This window comes from Sphaerodactylus townsendi, linkage group LG03 (assembly GCF_021028975.2).
Source record: "Sphaerodactylus townsendi isolate TG3544 linkage group LG03, MPM_Stown_v2.3, whole genome shotgun sequence".
In the NCBI taxonomy this organism is placed as follows: domain Eukaryota; kingdom Metazoa; phylum Chordata; class Lepidosauria; order Squamata; family Sphaerodactylidae; genus Sphaerodactylus; species Sphaerodactylus townsendi.
In genome coordinates this window covers 124,273,148-124,295,919 of record NC_059427.1, presented here as the reverse complement: position 1 = coordinate 124,295,919, position 22,772 = coordinate 124,273,148, and the positions used below count along the sequence as shown (strand labels likewise).

Here is a 22,772-nt window from a genome sequence, read left to right as displayed (position 1 = left end):
AACAGTATAACCACTACAACATGCCGACTGTTATGTGCAACTTCCTTAGAAACTCGCTACATTGTCCATACAGCAGGTCTTATATGTAATGATTCCCTGACCCGTGTTCACCAGTTTACACTCCATTCTTCTGCAGTAAGTCAGTCATCAGCCTCTGGGTTCCAAAAGGAGTTTTGTTGCCCTAACTTTTATTCTTATCAAAATTGGCTCCATGTGGGCAGAACCCCAACATGTAACTCCACACATCTTATCATTTGTAAAATGTAACTATTTTTTTTAAACTTACTTATTCAGCTTGGCTCATGACAGCATATTCTGTCTGAGATTTTACATGGTTATTAAACTCAAGTGGAGACCTTAAGAATATGCAGAGCAGCTATCATACCTCTTCGGGTTTATGTGGGCTATCTTACCATGACATGTCTCTGAAAATGTCAGCCATAGATGTGGATGAAATATTAGGAGCAAGATCTACCAGACCATGGCCACACAGTTTGGAATACCCACAACAACCAGTTGATTTCAGCCATGAAAGCCTTCGATGATACATTACCTTTGTTGCTCAGTAAGCAAGACTGAATATTTGCCTTTTGATCTCTGTTTTCAGTGAATACATCAGGCAATTCAGTGTGGATGTAGCACTCTGTGAGCATTATTCCATAAACTGTGTAGCTGTTCACTTACACTGGTTTTTCTTGGTTTTCCTCTTTGTAGGACCAGCAGAAAGAACAGAAAAATCAGGAGGAACTATCAAGCCTTGTTTGGATCTGTACTAGCACCCACACTGCCACAAAAGTGATCATTGTGGATGCTAACCAGCCAGAAAACATCCTAGACAGTTTCATTGTGTGCAATTCTCATGTACTTTGTATAGCTAGTGTGCCAGGTAAGAAATCTGAAAGAGCAATTCTTGAAGTTAACAAAGATTTGTTTCTGTGTTGGAGATGCTGGATCTATTGAATTTCATTGGCACAATAGGCTGTTTCAAGTGGTAGCATAAAGGCCACGACATATAGTCTTTGCATGAGTCTTAACCAGTTCAGATTCTGTTACAAGTTTGTACCATGGAACTTGAAGGTGGTTGTGTGAACGTTTTGGAATACCTAGTATGCAACTTTTGTTGTTTTCCAGAAACAGAGCAAATTGGTTCTTGCTACTAGTCTTGATAGTGGTATTAAATAGTTGATATAATTGAATTGCTTCCCAGTTCATTTTACTAGTGATTTGCATTGAATCATCCTCAGAGGCAAAAATGAAAAATTAAAACCTAAATTGTTTATTACCACCTCTGTGTTTGAATCCTTGACTTTTAACTTAAATCCAGAAATCAAATACGTGTTAATAAAATTAGGCATCAGTTACTTTATTTGTACATTTAGTATTAAAGCGGGTGTTATTTTTTCCAATGCATTTCTACCTGACTATGATGTTTCAGTGAGATCTGGTCTGTGAGCATTATTAAAGATTGCTTGGTTCCAGTACATTTTGTTGAATGGCTTACATCCTGTAAACCAGCAGTGTTTTTCAGCACCCCACACCCCAAAAGAACACTGAAGCGTTAGAATTACATCCACGATACTGAATGAAGTCTTGTATTTATTTCAGGGGCAAGGGAAACTGACTATCCTACAGGAGAGGAAGGGTCACAAGAAACCGACTCTGCTCTGGTGGACAAGTCATCTTTGTGTAGCAGTATGAACAGCAACAGCTCCGCAGAAACAGACAGTCTGTTAGGAGGAATCACAGTAGTTGGTTGTACTGCAGAAGGCATCACGGGGCCGCCTGCTTCCCACAACACCAATGGTGCCTCACCTGAGGCAGATAAACAGCCAGGTATGAAAACATTTTTTTATATATGTATACAAAATAGTATGGTGTAGTGGGTAAAAATGATGGCCTCTAATCTGGATGATGGGATTTGATTCTCCAGTCTTCTACATGAAGGCTACTGGATGTTCTTGGGCTAATCACAGTTCTCTTGGAACTCTCTCAGCCTCATGCTTGCATCACAAGGTGCCTGTGGAGGAAAATGGCATATAAAAACAAACTCTTCTTTTTGTGTAGCAGATCGAGCAGCAGCCATTCAGCTTGTAGAATCCAGTTTTCAGATTAGAGGAAGGAAGGATTCCAGTAGTAGCCAGGGAATATAAGCATAAGCATAAGCATAAGCATAAGCATAAGCATTTTATTGTCATTGTGCACGCACAACGAAATTTACAGCAGCATTCCTCGATGCACACAATTTCAGACTCATACATCATCATCCTCCACCCATCCCTACACAGCCCCAAATACATCAATATGAAGCAGCGGAGTTTAGCATAGCCACAGCTCTAGAGTAGAAGCTGTCTCTAAACCTCTTTGTCCTAGTTCTGAGGGCCCTGTATCGTCTGCCAGATGGTAGCAGTTTAAAAAGAGAGTGTGCTGGATGAGACGGGTCCCTCAGAATATTTTGGGCTTTATTTAGGCTTCGGGCATTATAGATTTCTTCCAAGGAGGGGAGAGGGCAGCCGATAATCCTTTGTGCAGTGGTGATCACCCTTTGGAGCGCCTTCCTATTCGCCACTGTGCAACTGGAGAACCATACACAGATGCAGTAGGTTAGGACACTCTCTATAGCACAGCGGTAAAAGGACACCAGGAGTTTTCCATCCAGTTGCTGCTTCCTTAAAAGTCTCAGATAGTACAGTCTTTGCTGGGCTTTCTTAACCACCGCGGCAGTCTGTACTCCCCAGGTCAAATCCTCTATCATCATCAACCCCAGAAATTTAAACCTAGCCACCCGCTCCACTTGATCTCCATTTATAGTCAAGGGCTGAATTTCTGAGCTATTCCTTCTATAGTCCACTATGAGCTCCTTTGTCTTGTTAGTGTTAAGAACCAGGTTATTTCCCTGCACCATGAGAGCAGTCGGTCCACTTCATTCCGATAGGCAGACTCATCCCCTCCAGAGATGAGCCCCACCACCGTTGTGTCATCAGCAAATTTGATAATGGTGTTACTATGATAGACAGGAGTACAATCATATGTATAAAGGGTGAACAGTAAAGGACTCAACACACAGCCCTGTGGCGTTCCCATATTTAGAGTAAGAACTGAGGAAACCCGATTTCCCAGTCTAACCCTCTGGGAACGATCCAGACAAGAGAATCCCTAATCCACAAACAGATTGAATGTGAGAGTCCAAGGTCCACAAGTTTTGTCACCAGTCTTTGTGGCGAGATTATTAAATGCGGAACTAAAGTCCGCAAAGAGCATTCGCACATAATTCCCCTGCTGTTCCAGATGCGTCAAAGCTGTGTGGAGGCTAATGGCAATGGCATCCTCCGTAGAATCTATTAGTCCGATATGCGAACTGATGTTTATCAAATGTATCTGGAAGGCAAGAACTAATATGCCTATGGACCAAGTTTTTTCAAAACACTTCATGATGATGGGGGTGAGTGCCACTGGTCTATAGTCCTGAAGATTGTCAGCAGGAAATCTCTTTGGTAGTGGAACAATGGTGGAAGCTTTCAAACAAGATGGCACGGTGGACTGGGATAAAGATCGATTAAAGATCCCAGTAAAACCACCAGCCAGTTGGTTAGCGCAGTCCTTTAACACCGGACCGGGAATACCATCGGTCCAGCAGCCTTCCTTGGATTCACAGCCCTCAAAACTTGCCTCACCTCATGTTCCTCCACAGTGAGGTGTGAGCTGCAATCACCTGAGTGGCTGTGTGTCATCTCCTTCTGATAGACCTGTTTCAAAGCGGGCAAAAAAGTGATTTAGCTCCTCTGCCAGAGAAGAAGAATCCCCATCTACAGAGATGTCATTGGTTGGTTTATGATTGGTAATTTGTTGAATCCCCTGCCACACCTGCCTCATGTTGTTATTATTAAAATAATCTTCAATTTTTCTCTTATAACTCATCTTGGCTTGTCGAATGCCTCTCTTGAGACTGGCTCTCGCCGCACTATACTTTGCCTCATCACCAGATCTGAAAGCAATATTCCTGTCATGCAAAAGTCGCTGAACCTCCCTTGTCATCCAGGGTTTATGGTTGGAGTAAATCCGGATGCGCTTATCCACAGTAAGAGTGTCTGTGCAGTAGGTGATATAACTCAGAACAGCAGTGGTATACTCCTCCAGATCTGGGTGGTAGAAAACATCCCAATTTGTTGTCTCAAAACAATCTTGAAGTAGTTTAGAGGCATCATCAGGCCATGATTTTACAGTCTTTATTACAGGCAACACCCGCCTCCCAAGTGGAATATATGCTGGTGCCAGAAACAGTGACAAATGGTCTGACTGACCCAAGTGTGGTAATTGTATCACCTTGTAGGCATCCTTAATGTTGGTATACACTTTATCCAATGTATTGGATCCTCTAGTGGGGCACCTAACATGCTGGTAGAGTTTAGGGAGCACTGTTTTTAAATTAGTATGATTAAAGTCTTCAGCAGCATATTTAAAGATTAAAGTCTTCAGCAGAATATCCATATTTGCAGAATGCAAACTGTTTTTACTGATTTGTCAGTGGCTTTGCCAGGTTGACTTTGACCTGTTCCTCAGCTGGCAATACAACAACCATTTGCAGTGCATTAACCATAATGAGATTGGGGAAAGGAGATAGAGATATCAAGTCGACGCAGCCTTTGTGCCCACTTTGAGAAATAAAACACATTATGAAGACCACTCAAACATATGTAGGAGTTAGAAGTTTGCTCTTCTCACTTACATTTAACCTTGGGGTTAACTATTGCCAGTGTAAATTCTTTCAATTGGAGCATGAATCTGTGGATAAAACCATCCTTCCTTTGTTTCTAGGAAGGATATGGATGCCTTTCCCTGCTTCCATTGGTATAAAATACACTGGTTAGAATAGTGTGGAATGATAAATAGCAGAATTGTCCTTGCACTACCAGATTTCTGGAGAGACTGTTACTGACTTAGTGAGGTTGTTTTATGCCTGCACATCTAGGGGTTTACAAAGTCCAGCATTAACAGCAGATAGTGAGTTAAAATGGGCTGTAAGATGTGGCTTTATCAAGCGTGAAATAGCAGAAAGAGAATAGAAAGGAGTAGAGGAACAATATGAAGCATGACAAGCCCGTGCGTTCGAGGAAGTCTAGCAGTAGGGAACTGAATGATTATCTGGGTTCACCTTGTAACTGAAAATATGCGTCACAGATGTTGCTGCTGAAGACAACGATGCTGTAGATGAAAATGTCCAGACAGCAGAGGAAGCAACAGAGGCAACAGAAGTCAGTGCTGGTTCAGGAGAAGAAGGAGTGGATGTTGTCCAAACTGGAGTCTACACAGAGCATGTTTTCACAGATCCTTTGGGAGTTCAGGATACTGTGGAGGGTTCTCCAGCATATCCACCTTGGTATGCCCGTTTTTGCATTAACAAAATATGAGGCTGATAAATACCTATTAGACTACATATCTCACTCCATTGGTGGTCAAGCAGAGGTGTTTGTTTAGGAGATATGAAACCTTTATGTAGATATAGTGGCCACTGTGTACAGCTTATGTGGCATCTGTTACAGGGTTTTGCCTGTTAATGAGTTGTCAGATTGTCATGCAGTCTTCACGGGGAACTCAGTGTGAGATCAATGGCCCAGAGTGGATTTGTGCAACCTGCCCCTACTGCTGATGATTGTGATCCCTCAATTGAGATTGGTTCTTAGACAGAAGTAAACTGGTTTTGTAACAGAACGTTAAGCTGTTAGGTATTCTCTCTTGGATGTCTTCAAATGGATTCCTGTTGCAGAACTTGCAGAATTTAAAAAAGAAGATTAAATTTTAAAAAGGTCTTTCAGGTAAAATGACTGGGAGAAAATCTTGTCAAAACATGTAGCACTGCTTGTGTGTGTTGCATGCAAACTGTAACTTAGGCCCTTTCCGCATGGGCGATATACAGCGGCCCAGGGACAGCAAAAACAATATGAAGCATGACAAGCCCATGCGTTCAACGTTTGTACAGCATCGTTGTCTTTTTTGTCCTGGCTGCCCGAAAGTGGCGTGAAGCTGCCGCTTTTATCGCCCACCTTTTGCTAAAACAATTTTTTTTTGTTTTTAAAGGTTTCGCCGGGCAGAAGGAGAAAGTTAGTAATCCTTTCCCTGTTCCATAAACAAGCGAGGTTTTTGCAAAGCAGCGTCTTCCCATCGGCACGGTGCAAACCGCACCGTTGGGAAGATGCTGCTTCCCCCGTCGCCTCCACTCACCGTCATGCCCAGCGTCGCCTTGGAGGGCTGCAGGGACCCGCCCATGCTGTCCTCCGACGGAGGGCAGTGTGGGCAGGTCCCTGCAGCCCTCCAGGGCGACGCTGGACATGACGGTGAGTGGAGGGGGCTGTCTGAGAGGCTGCTCCATGTGGAGCCGCCCCTCTGGCTAGGGGGGGAGTGGGGGCTGCTTGCATGCTGGCGTGCGAACGGTCCCTGAGCCTCCACCGACGTGCGAACGGTCCCCGAGCCTCCACCAGCATAAATTATGCCAGTGGAGGCTTGTTTCCGCCTGTGTGCGGAAAGGGCCTTAGTGTCCATTGGTTTCAAAAGCTTCTTTGGGATAGTATATAGTCAGTAGAGAAATAAGGGGTTGGAACTAGGACTGTTCTACTTCCCTGCTTGCCAATGTGCCCTATACAAGTGGTCATCTGCCTGGGACTTCAAGTGATATTGTATTGTATTGCAATGAATTAACAGGGCAGAGATGCAAGTTAGTTGTTTTGTACAGCTTTATTAGATAACAAAATTAAGTGATACTGAATGTAGGAACAGCAAACTCTATGCAAGGGCTCAGTCTGGGAGTCTGTGGCAGTCTATATGTGCCTGGATATCTGCCAGAAGCAGGCACTTCTAAAATCCTAACACGTTTGCTTTATGGAGATAGGTTTATGGAACAGGGAAAGGATTACTAACTTTCTCCTTCTGGTCCCCCCCTCCCTTAGAGAAACCTTTAAAACAAAAAATACTAACCAATTGACTATAGTTACTGAAATGTTGCATCAACATGTTGTGTACCCCTCATTAGGTCTGTTAAATTTGATACACTTAGACCAAATGAGAGCAGTATTCTGTTGCTTTCATTGCTAAGAATGCCCTTTCTCAAATAATTAAGGTTCACCAACCTATTTCATTGTTCAGAAATAGAGGAGAAATCACTGTATAAAACTCCTGGTAACAGGTTAACAAGTGATGTGTAATTAAAGTAATTTTCTAAAATGAGAATTCCTGTGAGGATTTACAGAAGATGGAGAAAACCTAACTTACCTCAGGACTGTTGTGAGGATGAGAGCTGAAAGCAAGAGCCTTGAGTTTTATGAAGGAAGGGCAGAAAATAAACACATTAAAAAATCAAATAAACAAGCTCTCCTACAAGGAGTTCATTTTGACCTTACTCAGCTTTGGAGTTGAATGTGTTGACCTCTTCTGTGTTAAGTGTGTTTTATGTTGGCTTAGTCTGGAATTGTGTTAGACTTGTGTGCAGTATAATTTCTGAATGTCCTTTGCTCCTACTCTGCTTAGTAGTGTGGCTTTCCCCTTCCTTCTCAGTAATGAATCCGACTTGTATAAAGATGTTGCTGTATTGCCAAATGAGCAGGATCTCGTCAAAGAAGAAGCTCAGAAAATGAGCAGCCTTTTACCGACTATGTGGCTTGGAGCACAGAATGGATGGTAAGCAAGAGCTTTGCTTTGTTTGGTATTAGCTTCCCAATAGAAGTCCTTTTATGGTTGGTTCTGTGTCTGAAAATGAAACATCAGCCTTTAAGACTCGGAATTACAACCGTGATTCAGTCTTGAGCTATTAGCTTGAACCCAGTGAAGTGCCAGTAAAACACTGACCCACCCACATGCCCCTGATGCCCTCTAGAGTGTTTGACTGGCAAGAGAGGGCAAGACATCACTTTTATAATCTTCATTATTAGAGCAATACCTTCCCCGTTTTCCCCCCACCTGTTTTTCATCCCTCGGGAACCCCTCAGCTCCATGTATAATCTTCCCAGGGGTCAAAAGTGGGAATGGGGAGTGAAATGCAGGGATAATCCATACATCTTAGATCGGCAGTACTTTGGATGCAAGTGGAGACTTTCAATGAATGTTAATTGAAATTTATCAGTAGTTTAAGGCTTTCACAACCTAAATCAACCGGCTGTTCTGGGGTTTCTGGGCTGTGTGACCATGGACTGGTAGGTTTTTTTTTTGCTCTTAACGTTTTGCCTGCATCTATGGCGGGCATCTTCAGAGGCATATCATAATAAGATTACTCGCCTCTGAAGATGGGAGCCATAGATGCAGGCAAAAAATTAGGATTAAAAACTACCAGACCATGGCCACATAGCCCAGAAAACCAGAACAGCCAGTTTATTAATAGTCGCTATGCTCAACAATAGTTTGTGTTCAGAATGAATGGTATGAGAAACCCAACCAGGTATTAATTAACTTTGAATTAGGAAGTGAATGAAAGTTAGACAAGGAATTTCCCTTGTCATGGTATGGGAACTTTGGTTTATAACTTCATTTTTTCTCCATTGAGTACTGTGTGTGAAGCACCACAGATTTCTTTGCATGCCTGTCTTAATGGTTCATTAAGAATTAACAACAAGCTGAACATCTGGATAAAGAATCAGCAAAGATGAATAGAATAGAATAGAATAGAATCTTTATTGGCCAAGTGTGATTGGACACACAAGGAATTTGTCTCCGGTGCATATGCTCTCAGTGTACATAAAAGAAAATACATTTGTCAAGAATCATAAGGTACAGCACTTAATGATTGTCATATAGGTCTAGTAAGCAATCAGGAAACAATCAATAGTAATAAAAACATAAAATGTAAAATCATAAAATAAAATGAAATGTCAGCACAGGCTATAGTCATACAGTCATAATTGGGAGGAGATGGGTAATAGGAATGATGAAAAAAGTAGTGCAGTAATTATATAATAAATATATAATAAATAGTTTGACATTATCGAGGGAATTATTTGTTTAACAGAGTGATGGCATTCGGGAAAAAACTGTTCTTATGTCTAGTTGTCTTGGTGTGCAGTGCTCTGTAGCGACGTTTAGAGGGTAAGAGTTGAAACAGTTTATGTCCAGGATGCGAGGGGTCAGTAAATATTTTCACAGCCCTTTTTTTTGACCCGTGCAGTATACAGGTCCTCAATGGAAGGCAGGTTAGCAGCAATTGTTTTTCTGCAGTTCTGATTATTCTCTGAAGTCTGTGTCGATCTTGTTGGGTTGCAGAACCAAACCACACAGTTATAGAGGTGCAGATGACAGACTCAATGATTCCTCTGTAGAACTGTATCAGCAGCTCCTTGGGCAGTTTGAGCTTCCTGCGTTGGCGCAGAAAGAACATTCTTTGTTGTGCTTTTTTAATGACATTTTTGATATTAGGTGTCCATTTTAGGTCATGAGATATGATGGAGCCTAGAAATTTAAAGGTCTCTACTGTTGATACTGTGTTGTCTAGTATTGTGAGAGGAGGTAGGATGGGAGGGTTTCTCCTGAAATCTACCACCATTTCTACGGTTTTAAGTGTGTTCAGTTCTAGATTGTTCCAGTGGCACCACGAGGCTAGTTGTTCAACCTCCCATTCTGTATAGGTTTCATCAAGTTGTCTCGAATGAGACCAATCACTGTTGTATCATCTGCAAATTTCAGTATTTTAACAGATGGATCATTTGAGATGCAGTCATTGGTATACAGAGAGAAGAGAAGTGGTGAAAGTACACAGCCTTGGGGGGCCCCTGTGCTCATTTTACAGGTGTCTGATGTAATTTTTCCTAGCTTCACCTGCTGTTTCCTATCTGTTAGGAAGCTTGTGATCCACTTACAAATATGCTCAGGTACTGCTAGCTGATTTAGTTTGGTTAGAAGAATGTCCGGTCTGATAGTATTGAATGCTGAACTAAAGTCAACAAAGAGGACCCTTGCATAGGTCTTTGGCGATTCAAGATGCTGTAGGATATAGTGCAAAGCCATATTAACAGCATCATCTGTCGATCTATTTGCTAATAAATTAAATACTACCTACTACCATGAAAACAATACAGGCTGGTTGAAATTAGGAATGTATTTTCCATTAGAATTTTTTGGTAACTCAGTCCAAAGTAATAGAGCCATTCATAAATCACTGGCATGGGTCTTATACTTTTGAATTGTTAATACGTTTCTCTTTTTGTCATTTCAGTTTATATGTTCATTCTTCAGTGGCTCAGTGGAGGAAATGTGTCCATGCAATTAAACTTAAAGATTCTATACTCAGTATAGTGTAAGTTGCTACCAAATTGCATCTGTGTTTTAATCTGATATTTGGAGAGCAGAAAACAATTATACTGAAAGCTATCAGGATTTGTTTTGAAAAAAAAAATAACTTTAATTCTCTTTTGGAGAAGAGAACAATGAGCTGTAATTATGTCAGCAGGGTTGTGTGATGTCTCCGTTTATGAAGCTGTCATATTTTCTTGGGATCTTCCTGGAAATGTTTGTGGTCAGTGTAACTACTAAATGCAATGATGGGGAAAAAAACCCTGCAAGCAAAATTAACCTTTTCTAAAGTAATATACCCTATCTAAAGTAATTAACCCTATTTGTTAACAGTGGTTTGTAAGAAAAGATAGGTTTCTGTGTGCAGATCTACTCTACCACAAATGTCAGATAATACTGTGTCCAAACTAAATCTACCATCCCATTTTAGCCCTGGGGAGTGTTTACGATATATTAGTTGCATTCTGTTTTTAAAAGTTTATTGAATTGTTATTTATTTTCAAAATGTTCGTGCTGTCTTTGCCCAGTTATGGACATCTGATGGCGTGAAATATGTCGCTTGAGCTATGGATCATGGGAACCTCCTCAGAGGCCAAGCATATAAAATTTTGGATGTTGAAAATTTCCTTACTGTGGAACAACATACTTAGTCTCTTCTAATAAGAGTCATTCTGGATAAATTCAAAATTATTCCTAGTTTTGGGTTAATTATGTATCAGCTTCTGTGAACTTTCACCTGGATGCTAACAGCATTGATAATCTGTTAGAGGGGGAAGAAGGCACCCCTCTAACCATGCAATCCTATGCAGAGTTACTCCAGCCTAAGCCCACTGAAATGAAAGGAGCAGCAGTGGCGTAGGAGGTTAAGAGCTCGTGTATCTAATCTGGAGGAACCGGGTTTGATTCTCCACACTGCCACCTGAGCTGTGGAGGCTTATCTGGGGAATTCAGATTAGCCTGTACACTCCCACACACGCCAGCTGGGTGACCTTGGGCTAGTCACAACTTCTCGGATCTCTCTCAGCCTCACCTACCTCACAGGGTGTTTGTTGTGAGGGGGGAAGGGAAAGGAGATTGTAAGCCCCTTTGAGTCTCCTACAGGAGAGAAAGGGGGAATATAAATCCAAACTCTTCTTCTTCTTCTAAACTGGAGTAACTGTCCTTAGGTCTGCACTGTAAGGGAAGGACCTGGGTGGGATGTGGGGGTAGAGAAATATTGACAACCACAGCCTTCTGGTTTTATGCTCCTAATTCTCATATTACATTATATTTTTCCTCTCTCCCTCTTATTCAGACATGTAAAAGGAATAGTATTAGTTGCACTAGCAGATGGAACTTTAGCAATATTTCACAGAGGAGTAGGTAAGTATTCAATCCAGGCAACTGGACCTGGTCTCATTATTTATATATCTGATTTGCTTCTGAAAGGTTTATATTCTGCTGCCCATTGCTTAGTGGGATGTGATTATTGAGTGATTATTTTTGTTAATATTAACCTTCATTTTATTAGCAAGCCATGCAAAGGCTTCTTAGTTCCTTACATGGATACCTGCTTTATGTGTGTGTCATTAAGTGTGAAGACTTCCTCTGTTTGTGTCCCCCGCCCTTAATGCGTGAACTCTATACAGAGTACTTGTAGTTCTTTAAACAACTTTGTGCAACTTTTGCTGCTATTATGTAGGCAGATAATATATGGCTGTGGGTTGTAGAGCATTGAGCTGATCTATTAAGAGCTGGTTCTGTTCCCTAGAACCAGTTGAAGGGTTACTGAGAGTCTCTCCTGTGGATTTTGAATTGCCTTAAATATTGCAGTGTCGTCGTTTCAGATGGCTATGAAATGTTCTGTGTTGCCTGTTGCTGGATTGGATCTGAATGCATAGTCCAATGTGATAAAGTGATAACTTTTGGAATGCAAGGCATGGGTTGCCTGTGTTTGGTCATTAATCCTGTATGTAAACATGGGATTTGTGACAAAAACATATGTAAATGCTAGAACAGAATCTAAACGTCTTTGAAAAACCAAATGGACACATGCTAGTGTACAATTAAAAGCCAGCATGGTGTTGTGGTTAAGAGCAGTGGCCTCTAATCTGGAGAACCAGGTTCCGTTCCCCACTCATCAATCAAGTTCTCTCAGACTTCTTTCAGCCCATCATTATTATTATTATTAAACTTATATGCCACTGTCCCTCATGCAGAGGCAGATGTTGCCCTGAAAACTCTGTGACTTGATGGCACAGATGCAGTGTATAATGGCAGAGTAGTCATGTACACAAACTAATATATACAAACAAGTTCTTTTTTTCTCCTTTAATCCACTCCAATTCTTATTTTTTCACAGATGGGCAGTGGGATTTGACCAACTATCACCTTCTAGATCTGGGCCGACCTCATCATTCCATCCGATGTATGACTGTGGTACATGATAAAGTCTGGTGTGGTTACAGGAATAAAATCTACGTGGTTCAACCCAAAGCCATGAAAATAGAGGCAAGTTAAAAATATTCCATCAGAGTGGGTGCATGATAATCGTTCCATCCTCTCTAATTCTTTTAAGCTATAGGCCCAAAGAAAGCACCACCAGGTTCCAGTCTGCAATCATGTGCCCAGTGCTTAAAACACAGTTTCCTTAAACAGATAAAGGATAAGCAGGGGCATTGAGAACATCAAGAATGAGCAGAGAGGTGACAGGTTTCCAGATATGAAGGCAGAAAGCCAGCAGGGGGATGGGGGCTTTCCAGTGTTTTGCACTGAGTGTCACATGTATGACTATCTGCCACTAGGACAGAAGTCGTGGGTGTGCCCTCGCTGCAATGAGCTCCTGGCACTCAAGGAACGTGTGCATTCTCTTGAAGCCAAGGTGGCAGACCTGGAGAAGCTGAAAGAGGCAGAGAGGGTGACAGACGAGGCTTTCAGGGACCTAACAGCCGGGTCCCACTCCCAAGGTGACATCTCTTCAGATGTCATGGAGAATGAAGGTCTTGGGGACGGAGGGTGCCAGGTTCTGAGGTGGGGGAAGATGTTCCCCTTAGATGGGATCCCTTCCTTAACTTGGCAGTGATCAGCTATCCTCCTCGCACTCGAGGATACCCCTCAGGGGAGGTGGGGGCCTCCTTGTAGTGGAGTGATTTGATCATTAAGGAAATGTAGAGAGTTGGGTTTGTGAGAGGCGTGATGACCGGGCGATGGTGACTTGCCTGCCTGAGTGCGAAGGTTCGCCATGGATGTCACGCTTACGTCTAAGATAGGCTTTTAGACAGTGCTGGGAGTCAGGGCAGTTGTGGTCCCACATTGGCTTTCCACCAACTTTTATTGGGAAATGTAGTCCCAGGGGAGGTTCTGGAAGCTAAATTTAGGCTGCTAGGAAACAGGTTGAAGTCCAGGACCTCCCAAGCTGTGGCATTCTCAGAAATGCTTGGCCACCCGTTCCATCAGCGCAAGAGGGCGAAGCTAGGCAAGCGTCGAGATACAGGGTCTCAATGCATGGATGAGAGAAGGTGGTGTAAAGAGCAGAGGGTTTCAGATTTGTCCCAGGAACTGGGGAACCTTTTTGGGACAAGGCAGGCCTGTACAAACGGGACGTAGGGCTTCATCTTAACCAAAGAGGAACCAGGCTGCTGGCGCTCAACATTTAAAAGGTGGCAGGACAGCTTTTAAATCCTGGATCACTGGGGAAAGCCGACAGGAGCTGGAGGTGACTTCGGTTCGGAATACAGTATCTATGGGGATGCAGACAGAGAGGGAGGTTTTTCTAAATCCAACCAATACATACAAGCGTGCGAGCATAGCAATGTGATAAGTGATGAGTGTCTACAAAAGGGTAGAGGGCAAAACACATAAATCCCAGGTTAGGACAGAGACAGAGTATACAAGTGTCTCTATGCCTTAATAGTAAGAAGCCTTAGACCTAAAAAAAATGGGGGAGCTGGGACTACAGAGTTTTGAAGGAGGACATTGGATATAGTGGGCAATCACAGAGACATAAAAGTGGAATGAGGAGAACCAGTGGGATGCTTTTTATCCCCAGGTTACAGGCTCTACAGGGAAGGATAGGACAGGGCGATAGGGGGTGGGGTGGCCCTCTACATCAAAGAGAGCATGAGTGTCACATAAGAAATAGAGCAATGCCAGGGGAGCTGGATTCCTCTACAGAAGCTAATCTGTGGATATCAGTACCAGGGGTGAAGCATAGTTTCAACATTAGGAATAATGAGGCATTATCGTCCCCCTGACCAAAAGTGCACAGGAGGACTTCTCTTGAGAGATGGAAAAAAAGAAATTCAGAGAGGCCAACAAAAGCAAAAATGTCGTGGGTAATGGGCGCATTTTAACTATCCCCACATAAACTGGAAAAATGCATGTTCAGGTCATAGAAGTAAGGAGAGAAACATTCCTGGATTATGCTAAATGACTGTGGCTTAGAGCGAGATGGTTGTAGGAACCAACCAGGGGAGTATGTGATCCTAGATCTAATTCTATGTGGGACCCAGGACCTGGTGCGGGGAAGTCCAGTGTTGTTGGAGCCGATAGGGAACATTGACCACAATGCTGTCAGATTCAGTATCTCTGCATGCGAACAAATTGACAACTACTAAAATGTAGTTACATTTGCCTTCACAGAAAGGGAAATTTCTCAAAGATGAGGGGATAGTGTGCAGGAAGCTGAGAAAGGGAAAATTTCAAGAGAGTCAAAATGTCCAGGATGCTTGGAGGTTATTTAAAAACACAGTAATAAAAGCTCAGCTGGAATGTGTTCCACAGGTTAGAAAAGGCAGCACCCAGTCCAAAAGAAAGCCACCATGGTTAACAAGAGAGGTTGAGGAAATTATCAGAAAAAAGAAAATGTCTTTTAGAAAATGGAAGTCCAGTTTGGCTGATGAAGAATATGAGAGGGAACACAAATGGTGGCAAAAGAAAAGCAAGTTAGCTGTAAGGGAGGCAAAAAAGGATTATGAGGAACGCATGGCTGCAACATCAAGACCAGCAACAAACAGTTCTTCAAGTACATCAAAAGCAGGAAGCCAGCAAGGGAAGCGGTAGGCCCGCTAGATGACAAAGGAACAAAGGGTGTGCTAAAAGATGGCAGGGAGATTGCAGAGAAGCTGAATGAATTCTTTGCATCTGTCTTCACCCAAGAGGAGGTGAGGAACATTCCTGCACCTGAACCAAGCTTCTTAGGAGGCGAACTGAGGAACTAGCTTAAGATAGTGGTAGACAAGGAAGAAGTTCTGGCAGCCATTGATAAACTAAATGTTACCAAATCTCCTGGCCCAGATTGCATTCACCCAAGAGTTCTTAAAGAGCTCAAGCATGAAATTGCTGATCTTCTCACTTTAATATGCAACTTATCCCTGAAATCAGGCTCCATCCCTGAAGACTGGAAGATGGCCAATGTCACACCAATCTTTAAGAAAGGATCTAGGGGGACCCGGGAAATTACAGGCCAGTCAGTTTGACATCTGTTCCTGGTAAATTAGTAGAATCTATCATTAAAGATAAAATTATAAAACATGTAGAAAAGCAAGACCTGCTGAGAAAGAGTCAGCATGGCTTTTGCAGAGGCAAATCCTGTCTTACAAACTTACTAGAGTTCTTTGAGGGTATAAACAGACATGTGGATAAGGGGGAACCAGTGGACATTGTCTACTTGGATTTCCAAAAGGCTTTTGACAAAGTTCCTCACCAGAGACTGTTGAGAAAACTCAGCAAAGAAGGAATAAGAGGGGAAGTCCTCCTATGGATTAAAAACTGGTTGAGAAACAGGAAACAAAGAGTGGGTGTAAATGGGAAGTTCTCCCAATGGAGAGATGTCGGGAGTGGTGTCCCCCAAGGATCCGTTTTGGGACCAGTGTTCTTTAACCTATTCATAAATGACCTGGAAGTAGGGGTGGGTAGCGTGGTGGCCAAGTTTGCAGATGATACCAAATTATGTAGGGTGGTGAGAACCACAAAGGATTGCGAAGAGCTCCAAGCGGACCTTAATAAATTAGGTGAGTGGGCCCAGAAATGGCAAATGCAGTTCAATGTAGCAAAATGCAAAGTGATGCACATAGGGGCAAAAAATCCAAACTTCACATACACTCTACAGGGGTCAGTGCTCTCAGTCACAGACCAGGAAAGGGATTTAGGCGTCTTAGTTGATAGTTCCATGGGAATGTCAACTCAATGCATGGCAGCTGTAAAAAAGGCAAACTCTATGCTGGGGATCATTAGAAAAGGAATTGATAATAAAACTGCAAAGATTATCATACCCTTATATAAAGCAGTGGTGCGACCGCACTTGGAGTACTGTGTCCAGTTCTGGTCGCCGCATCTCAAAAAGGATATTGAGGAGATAGAAAAAGTGCAGAGAAGGGCAACAAGGATGATTGAGGGACTGGAGCACCTTCCCTATGAGGAGAGGCTGCAGCGTTTGGGACTCTTTAGTTTGGAGAGGAGGCGGCTGAGGGGGGATGTGATGGAAGTCTAGAAAGTTATGCAGGGGGTAGGGGGTGTGGACAGAGAGAAAGGTTTGTCTCTTTCTCAGAATACTAGAACCAGAGGGCATCATTGAAAAATGCTGGGGAAGAATTAGGACTAATAAAAGGAAACACTTCTTCACGCAACGCATGATTGGTGTTTGGAATATGCTGCCACAGGAGGTGGTGATGGCCACTAACCTGGATAGCTTTAAAAGGGGCTTGGACAGATTTATGGAGGAGAAGTCGATTTATGGCTACCAATCTTGATCCTCCTTGATCTGAGATTGCAAATGCCTTAACAGACCAGGTGATCGGGAGCAACAGCCGCAGAAGGCCATTGCGTTCCCATCCTACATGTGAGCTCCCAAAGGCACCTGGTGGGCCACTGCGAGTAGCAGAGAGCTGGACTAGATGGACTTTGGTCTGATCCAGCTGGCTTGTTCTTATGTTCTTATGTTCTGACTGTCAGTGTCAACGTGTATGTAGGGAACTCTGGACTCAGTTAAAAGTATTGGCTGCAGCAGAGAGCTGATAGAATTTGATAGGCTGGCTTTATTCACGGGTCATTGGCTTATAGGGTGGCCAAACTTGTTGCAGTGTAATGACTTCTGCCTATTGAGGGGCCTGAAGTCAGACTGTTGGGAAAGTTTTGTGCAGAGGTGGAGCGAGGGAGAACTGCCTCCAGGGTGCGTGTGCACCCTGCGCCCCTGCTGCAGCGGCGCCCGCCACAGAATGCCTCCGGAATGCCCCGCCCCTCCACGGCCTGACCACGCCTGCTCCTCTGCTCTGCCTTGGGTGTTGCACCTACCTGGCCCTGTTGACGCTATGCCACTGGTTTTGTGTGAGAGCAGGCTTACAGGGAGGGAACAGTAGGCAAGTGACTTTTATTGCATAGAGATAGTACGCCAAACTGCCAGAAGCAGAAATTACAAGTAAGGCAGTTTCAGACAACAGCAAGAACTGTGGGACATGATTTGTTGTTTTAACAATGGAACCCGAAAAGCTAGCTATGTTTGCTTATTAGAATTAAATTCGACAATATGTAATGCTCTACCACATGGTCTTCTATATTGTATTGTATTGTATTATTCGATTTGTATACTGCCCTCCCCCCGAAGGGCTCAGGTATATGAACCCTCCACCTTAAGTGTCCCAACAAGGCCCTGCTGAACTTGCTATCTATGATCATAAAGTTAGCATCTGGCAGAAAAAAGCCTTCTTGGTTCTTCAGAAAGTCTACCTGTGCCTTTCTTTGTCTTCATTTCAGAGGCAGGTGAAGACAGCTGCCCTTTCCCATCAGGCATTCAGTAGGCTGATGATGATTGGAGATCTGTTTGTTGATGTTTATGCAGTTCTGTTTTTTAAGCTGATGATATTTTTGTTGTCGTTCCTGATTTTATCTTTGGAAACGGAGGGGATGGAAAATAAAGGGAGTCACAGAACTGACTTCATGTTAGTAGAGACTCTTTTTTATGATAAAAATGTATTTGTCTGGTCTCTGGGCATTAAAAATGATGTGTGGTCTCTTCCCATAAATATCTATTAATAGCGGAGAGAATACTTGGTTATGAAACTTTAATCAGGCTTTAATTTATTTTAGAAATCCTTTGATGCACATCCGAGGAAAGAGAGCCAAGTAAGACAGCTGGCCTGGGTGGGAGATGGAGTGTGGGTATCCATCCGCTTAGATTCCACACTCCGTCTTTATCACGCGCACACATACCAGCATTTGCAAGATGTGGACATTGAGCCCTACGTTAGCAAAATGCTCGGTAAGTCATTGGCAACCTTTTACAGATGAGACAAGTTTCTGGGGTGTTTTTTTAAAAAAAGAATAACGATTATGTTGCAATCGTGCATTTGTAAATGGAGCAAGGGTTCGCAGACATTAGCCCAGAAAATTTAACTTGTTACTACATTTTTTTGACCTCATGGTGAAATTCTAGTCGTGCGCGTGACAGTCTAGTAACGTCAGGTGCTCTGACCTGAATGGCCTCTAGGCCAGTGGTCCCCAACCTTTTCCCCCCACTCGTATACCCCCTGGCAATCTATTTCCCTGAAAATGTACCCACATATTAGCAAAATGTTTGTATATTAATACAGTTGCTGTTATTTCAAATTTAGATGTTACAACTGCAAATAAATGGCCCAATAATGGGATTGAAAGCAGTGGAATAACGATGAACAAACAGTGCATGTTTATTTACACTCAAAACTCAAAAGATTCTTAATTAACATAAACACTATATAGCATATATATTATTTTTTAAATGTAATTTATCACCATTTGAAATCTCTGAAAGGAAAGGAGGGAGGCTAGGAGGGGGGTGCTGTGTGATAAATGACTGAGCCCTGTTTTTGGATAGAAGATGCCTCCGTCCCAAGCCCGGGGGAGGGGGGGCAGCTACAGGAAATAGCACCTGCGGCAAACTTTTGAACTATGCCCCTCGCACCTCTTGGGATCTGGATGTTTTGCCCCTGTTGACATACTCCTAGATCACATTAGCCTTTTTTGTCACTTCATCACACTGGATGCTCATTTTTAACTTACTTGCGCAGTTCTCTTACACAAGTGCATGTGATGAACTTTGTATGATAGTTTTGAGCCTTATGCATGTACTCTGAAAACTTGATAGACCACGTATACACACAGTCATCAGAATTAATATTTTGATTTTGAGGCACATGGATATTTTATTTTCAAAATTGCACCTGAGAATTGAACTCCCAAGATAACAAGAGTATCCAACTTCTATTTTACGCTCTACAATACATGATTTCTGCAGGAGTACTTATCTTAAATTTCTAATGCACACTATTGTGGCTGTTCCAGGGACTGGAAAACTGGGATTTTCATTTGTGAGAATCACAGCTCTTATGGTATCCTGTAATCGGTTATGGGTTGGGACAGGAAATGGTGTCATCATCTCCATACCACTAACAGAAAGTAAGTACAATAGGCTAAACAAGAGTGCCAGGTATTTTCAATGTGAAATTGTGATAGAAAATTAGTTTAACGTTTGCTGCACAGTTTCCCAGTTTTAATGTGGTCCAAATGTAACAGTGTCTCTTCTAGTGGGCATCTCTCCATGCTAAGACAAAACAGCCTCGTTGGAGACCTGATGGTACCCGAGAGATGCAGGAATTCATTCAGCGGATGCACATATATAGAAGTGTGTGTTAATTTCACTTTTATTTTCATGGCAACTCTATGTAGTGAACTGGGTCAAAAGTTAATGACTGATCTGATGGCCTCCTAATTGACTTCATAGCAAAATAAGGATTTGATCTAAGGACTCTCCATTTAAAGTCTGACACCTTGATATACCATGCTATTTTTTATACTGGTGCTTATAAAGTGTGTTTGAGGGACTCAAGAACTTCTATCACAATACTGTGCATGTTTACTTGACAGTCCCACTATGTTCAGTGGGGCACTTCAGTGTAAATATGTGCAGGGTTATAGCCTTAGGATTGGATCCACTGCACACTACTCCACTTTGCAGAATGTTAGCTTGCAGAAGAAGAGGAGGAGTTTGGATTTATATCCCACCTTTCTCTCCTGTAAGGAGACTCAAGATGGCCTACAAACTCCTTTCCCTTCCTCTCCCCACAACTGACACCTTGTGAGGTAGGTGGGGCTGAGAGAGTTCCGAAGAACTGACTAGGCCAAGGTCACCCAGCAGGAATGTAGGAATGCAGAAACACATCTGGTTCACCAGATAAACCTCGGCCACTCAGGAGGAGGAGTGAGGAATCAAACCCGGTTCTCCAGATTAGAATCCACCAGCTCTTAACCACTACACCACACTGGCTGGATAAGGGTCCATGATTTCTGCTGATTCTTCTCTTTTGCTGGAGATCTTTTTGCTACTTTGCTATTTTTAATGGTCCCCTCACCATTCCCGGGGGTGGGGGTGGGGGGTGGATTAGGAATTACAACTGGCTGTGGGAAGGAGGAGAAAGGAAATATGCTCTCCACTGCATCTAGTGCTTAGAGCCCACCTACTATCTCCATGACTGCAATAATGGGGAAAAAGAGGCCTTGACTCTTCTCTCCCCCAGCCATTTTCTCAACTTAAAATTGCAATCCTGGGTGGCATGGGAGGGTACCTGTATTGTGCCTGCCTTTGCCCCCTTTCCAGAGATACAGGCATCCTGGGAGCATAAGGTTGTATGTGTGAGTTACACTTTCCTTTTCCCAGCATAGCAGCCCCAACGCATATTGTTCTCCAGCTGACCAGTGTGACTGCTTTTTGCAGTTTAGTTACACGTGTGGGAATCGGAATGCAAAATATTATATGTGGTTTGTCCCTTGGTGCAAAGATATAATAGCATTTTTCAGATACAGGCATTATTAATTTTGAGTAAGACAGTTTTTTTAAAAACCCACTTTTGACAAAGTTTTGAACTCTAGTTTTTTCATATTTTCATATTTTATTTCATTTATAGTTTGCCTTTTCCCCTGATAGAAGGTAGATTGCATAATTAAAGCAAGGACATTATGATGCAATTAAAAAGCAGGAAAGGAAAATATTCAAACAAAAAGCATGCTTAAAATTGAAGTACCATAGCATCTGAAGAGACCAGCAAAATTTTCTTGGATGTAAGCTGTCATGAGTCAAAGTTCATTTTGTCAGAGAATAAATCTGACAAAATCTAATAATAATAATAATCCGCACAAATACTACGCTGATATGTTACAACTTTCTAGCCTCTGAGTGAGGCTTGAATTGTAATGAAAGGCCAACAAGCAGCTAAAGAACTGGCAGCAGTGAAATCAACCATAATAATAATAATTTTAAAATGTGTTTGTTTATATTCTGCTCTTCCCCACTAAGATGGGCTCAGGGAGGATCACAATATGATAAAATGCATCCTACCATATTTGATAAAAACATAAGAACATAAGAACATAAGAACAAGCCAGCTGGATCAGACCAGAGTCCATCTAGTCCAGCTCTCTGCTACTTGCAGTGGCCCACCAGGTGCCTTTGGGAGTTCACATGTAGGATGTGAAAGCAATGGCCTTCTGTGGCTGTTGCTCCCGAGCACCTGGACTGTTAAGGCATTTGCAATCTCAGATCAAAGAGGATCCAAGATTGGTAGCCATAAATCGACTTCTCCTCCATAAATCTGTCCAAGCCCCTTTTAAAGCTATCCAGGTTAGTGGCCATCACCACCTCCTGTGGCAGCATATTCCAAACACCAATCACACGTTGCGTGAAGAAGTGTTTCCTTTTATTAGTTCTAATTCTTCCCCAGCGTTATTTTCAATGAGATGCCCTGGTTCTGTGTGGATTGTAGGAGAAAGAGAGAGAAAATTTCTCTCTGTCAACATTTTCTACCCCATGCATAATTTTATAGACTTCAATCATATCCCCCCCTCAGATCGTCTCCTCTCCAAACTAAAGAGTCCCAAAACGCCTTTGCATGCCTTTGCTCATAAGGAAGGTGCTGCAGTCCCTCAATCATCCTGCGTTAAGCCCTTCTCTTGCACTTTTCCTATCTCTTCACAATATTCGCTTTGCAGATGTGGCGACCAGAACTGAAACACAGTTAACCTCCAAAGTCTTTGCGGTCGCACTTACAGTCATATATATATGGGTATGTTGACAATCTTTGCAGTTTTATTCTCAGATTCCTTCCTAATTATCCTTGGCAGCATAGAGTTTGCCTTCTTTCTACAGCTGCCATACATTGCAGGTTGACATTCCCATGGAACTATCAACTAAGGCTTTCTCTAAATCCCTTTCCCTGGTCTGGTTGACTGATAGCACACTCGACCCCTGCTTAGCAAAGTGTATGTGAAGTTTGGATTTTGCCCCTATGTGCATCACTCTTTGCATTTTGCTACATTGAACTGCATTTGCCATTTCTTAGCCCACTCACCTAATTTATCAAGGTCCGCTTGGAGCTCCTCGCAATCCTTTGTGGTTCTCACCACCCTACATAATTTGGTATCATCTGCAAACTTGGCCACCACGCTACCCACCCCTACTTCCAGGTCTCATTAATTATGAGATAGGTTCCCAAGAGCACTGCGCA

At 42.6% G+C, this 22,772-nt stretch overlaps 1 protein-coding gene across 14 annotated transcripts in view; it reads left to right on the top strand.

The window, feature by feature from the left end:
* SPAG9 (sperm associated antigen 9) overlaps positions 1 to 22,772 on the top strand; it is a 115,241-nt gene that overhangs the window by 79,663 nt on the left and 12,806 nt on the right. For all 14 annotated transcript variants that reach the window (XM_048488224.1, XM_048488221.1, XM_048488219.1 and 11 more), the window contains 9 exons: positions 715 to 886; positions 1,606 to 1,833; positions 5,176 to 5,374; positions 7,543 to 7,665; positions 10,187 to 10,267; positions 11,558 to 11,625; positions 12,605 to 12,753; positions 18,325 to 18,496; positions 19,558 to 19,671. In XM_048488224.1, the coding sequence (XP_048344181.1) occupies positions 715 to 886; positions 1,606 to 1,833; positions 5,176 to 5,374; positions 7,543 to 7,665; positions 10,187 to 10,267; positions 11,558 to 11,625; positions 12,605 to 12,753; positions 18,325 to 18,496; positions 19,558 to 19,671 (1,306 nt within the window). The remainder of the gene's footprint in view (positions 1 to 714; positions 887 to 1,605; positions 1,834 to 5,175; positions 5,375 to 7,542; positions 7,666 to 10,186; positions 10,268 to 11,557; positions 11,626 to 12,604; positions 12,754 to 18,324; positions 18,497 to 19,557; positions 19,672 to 22,772) is intronic.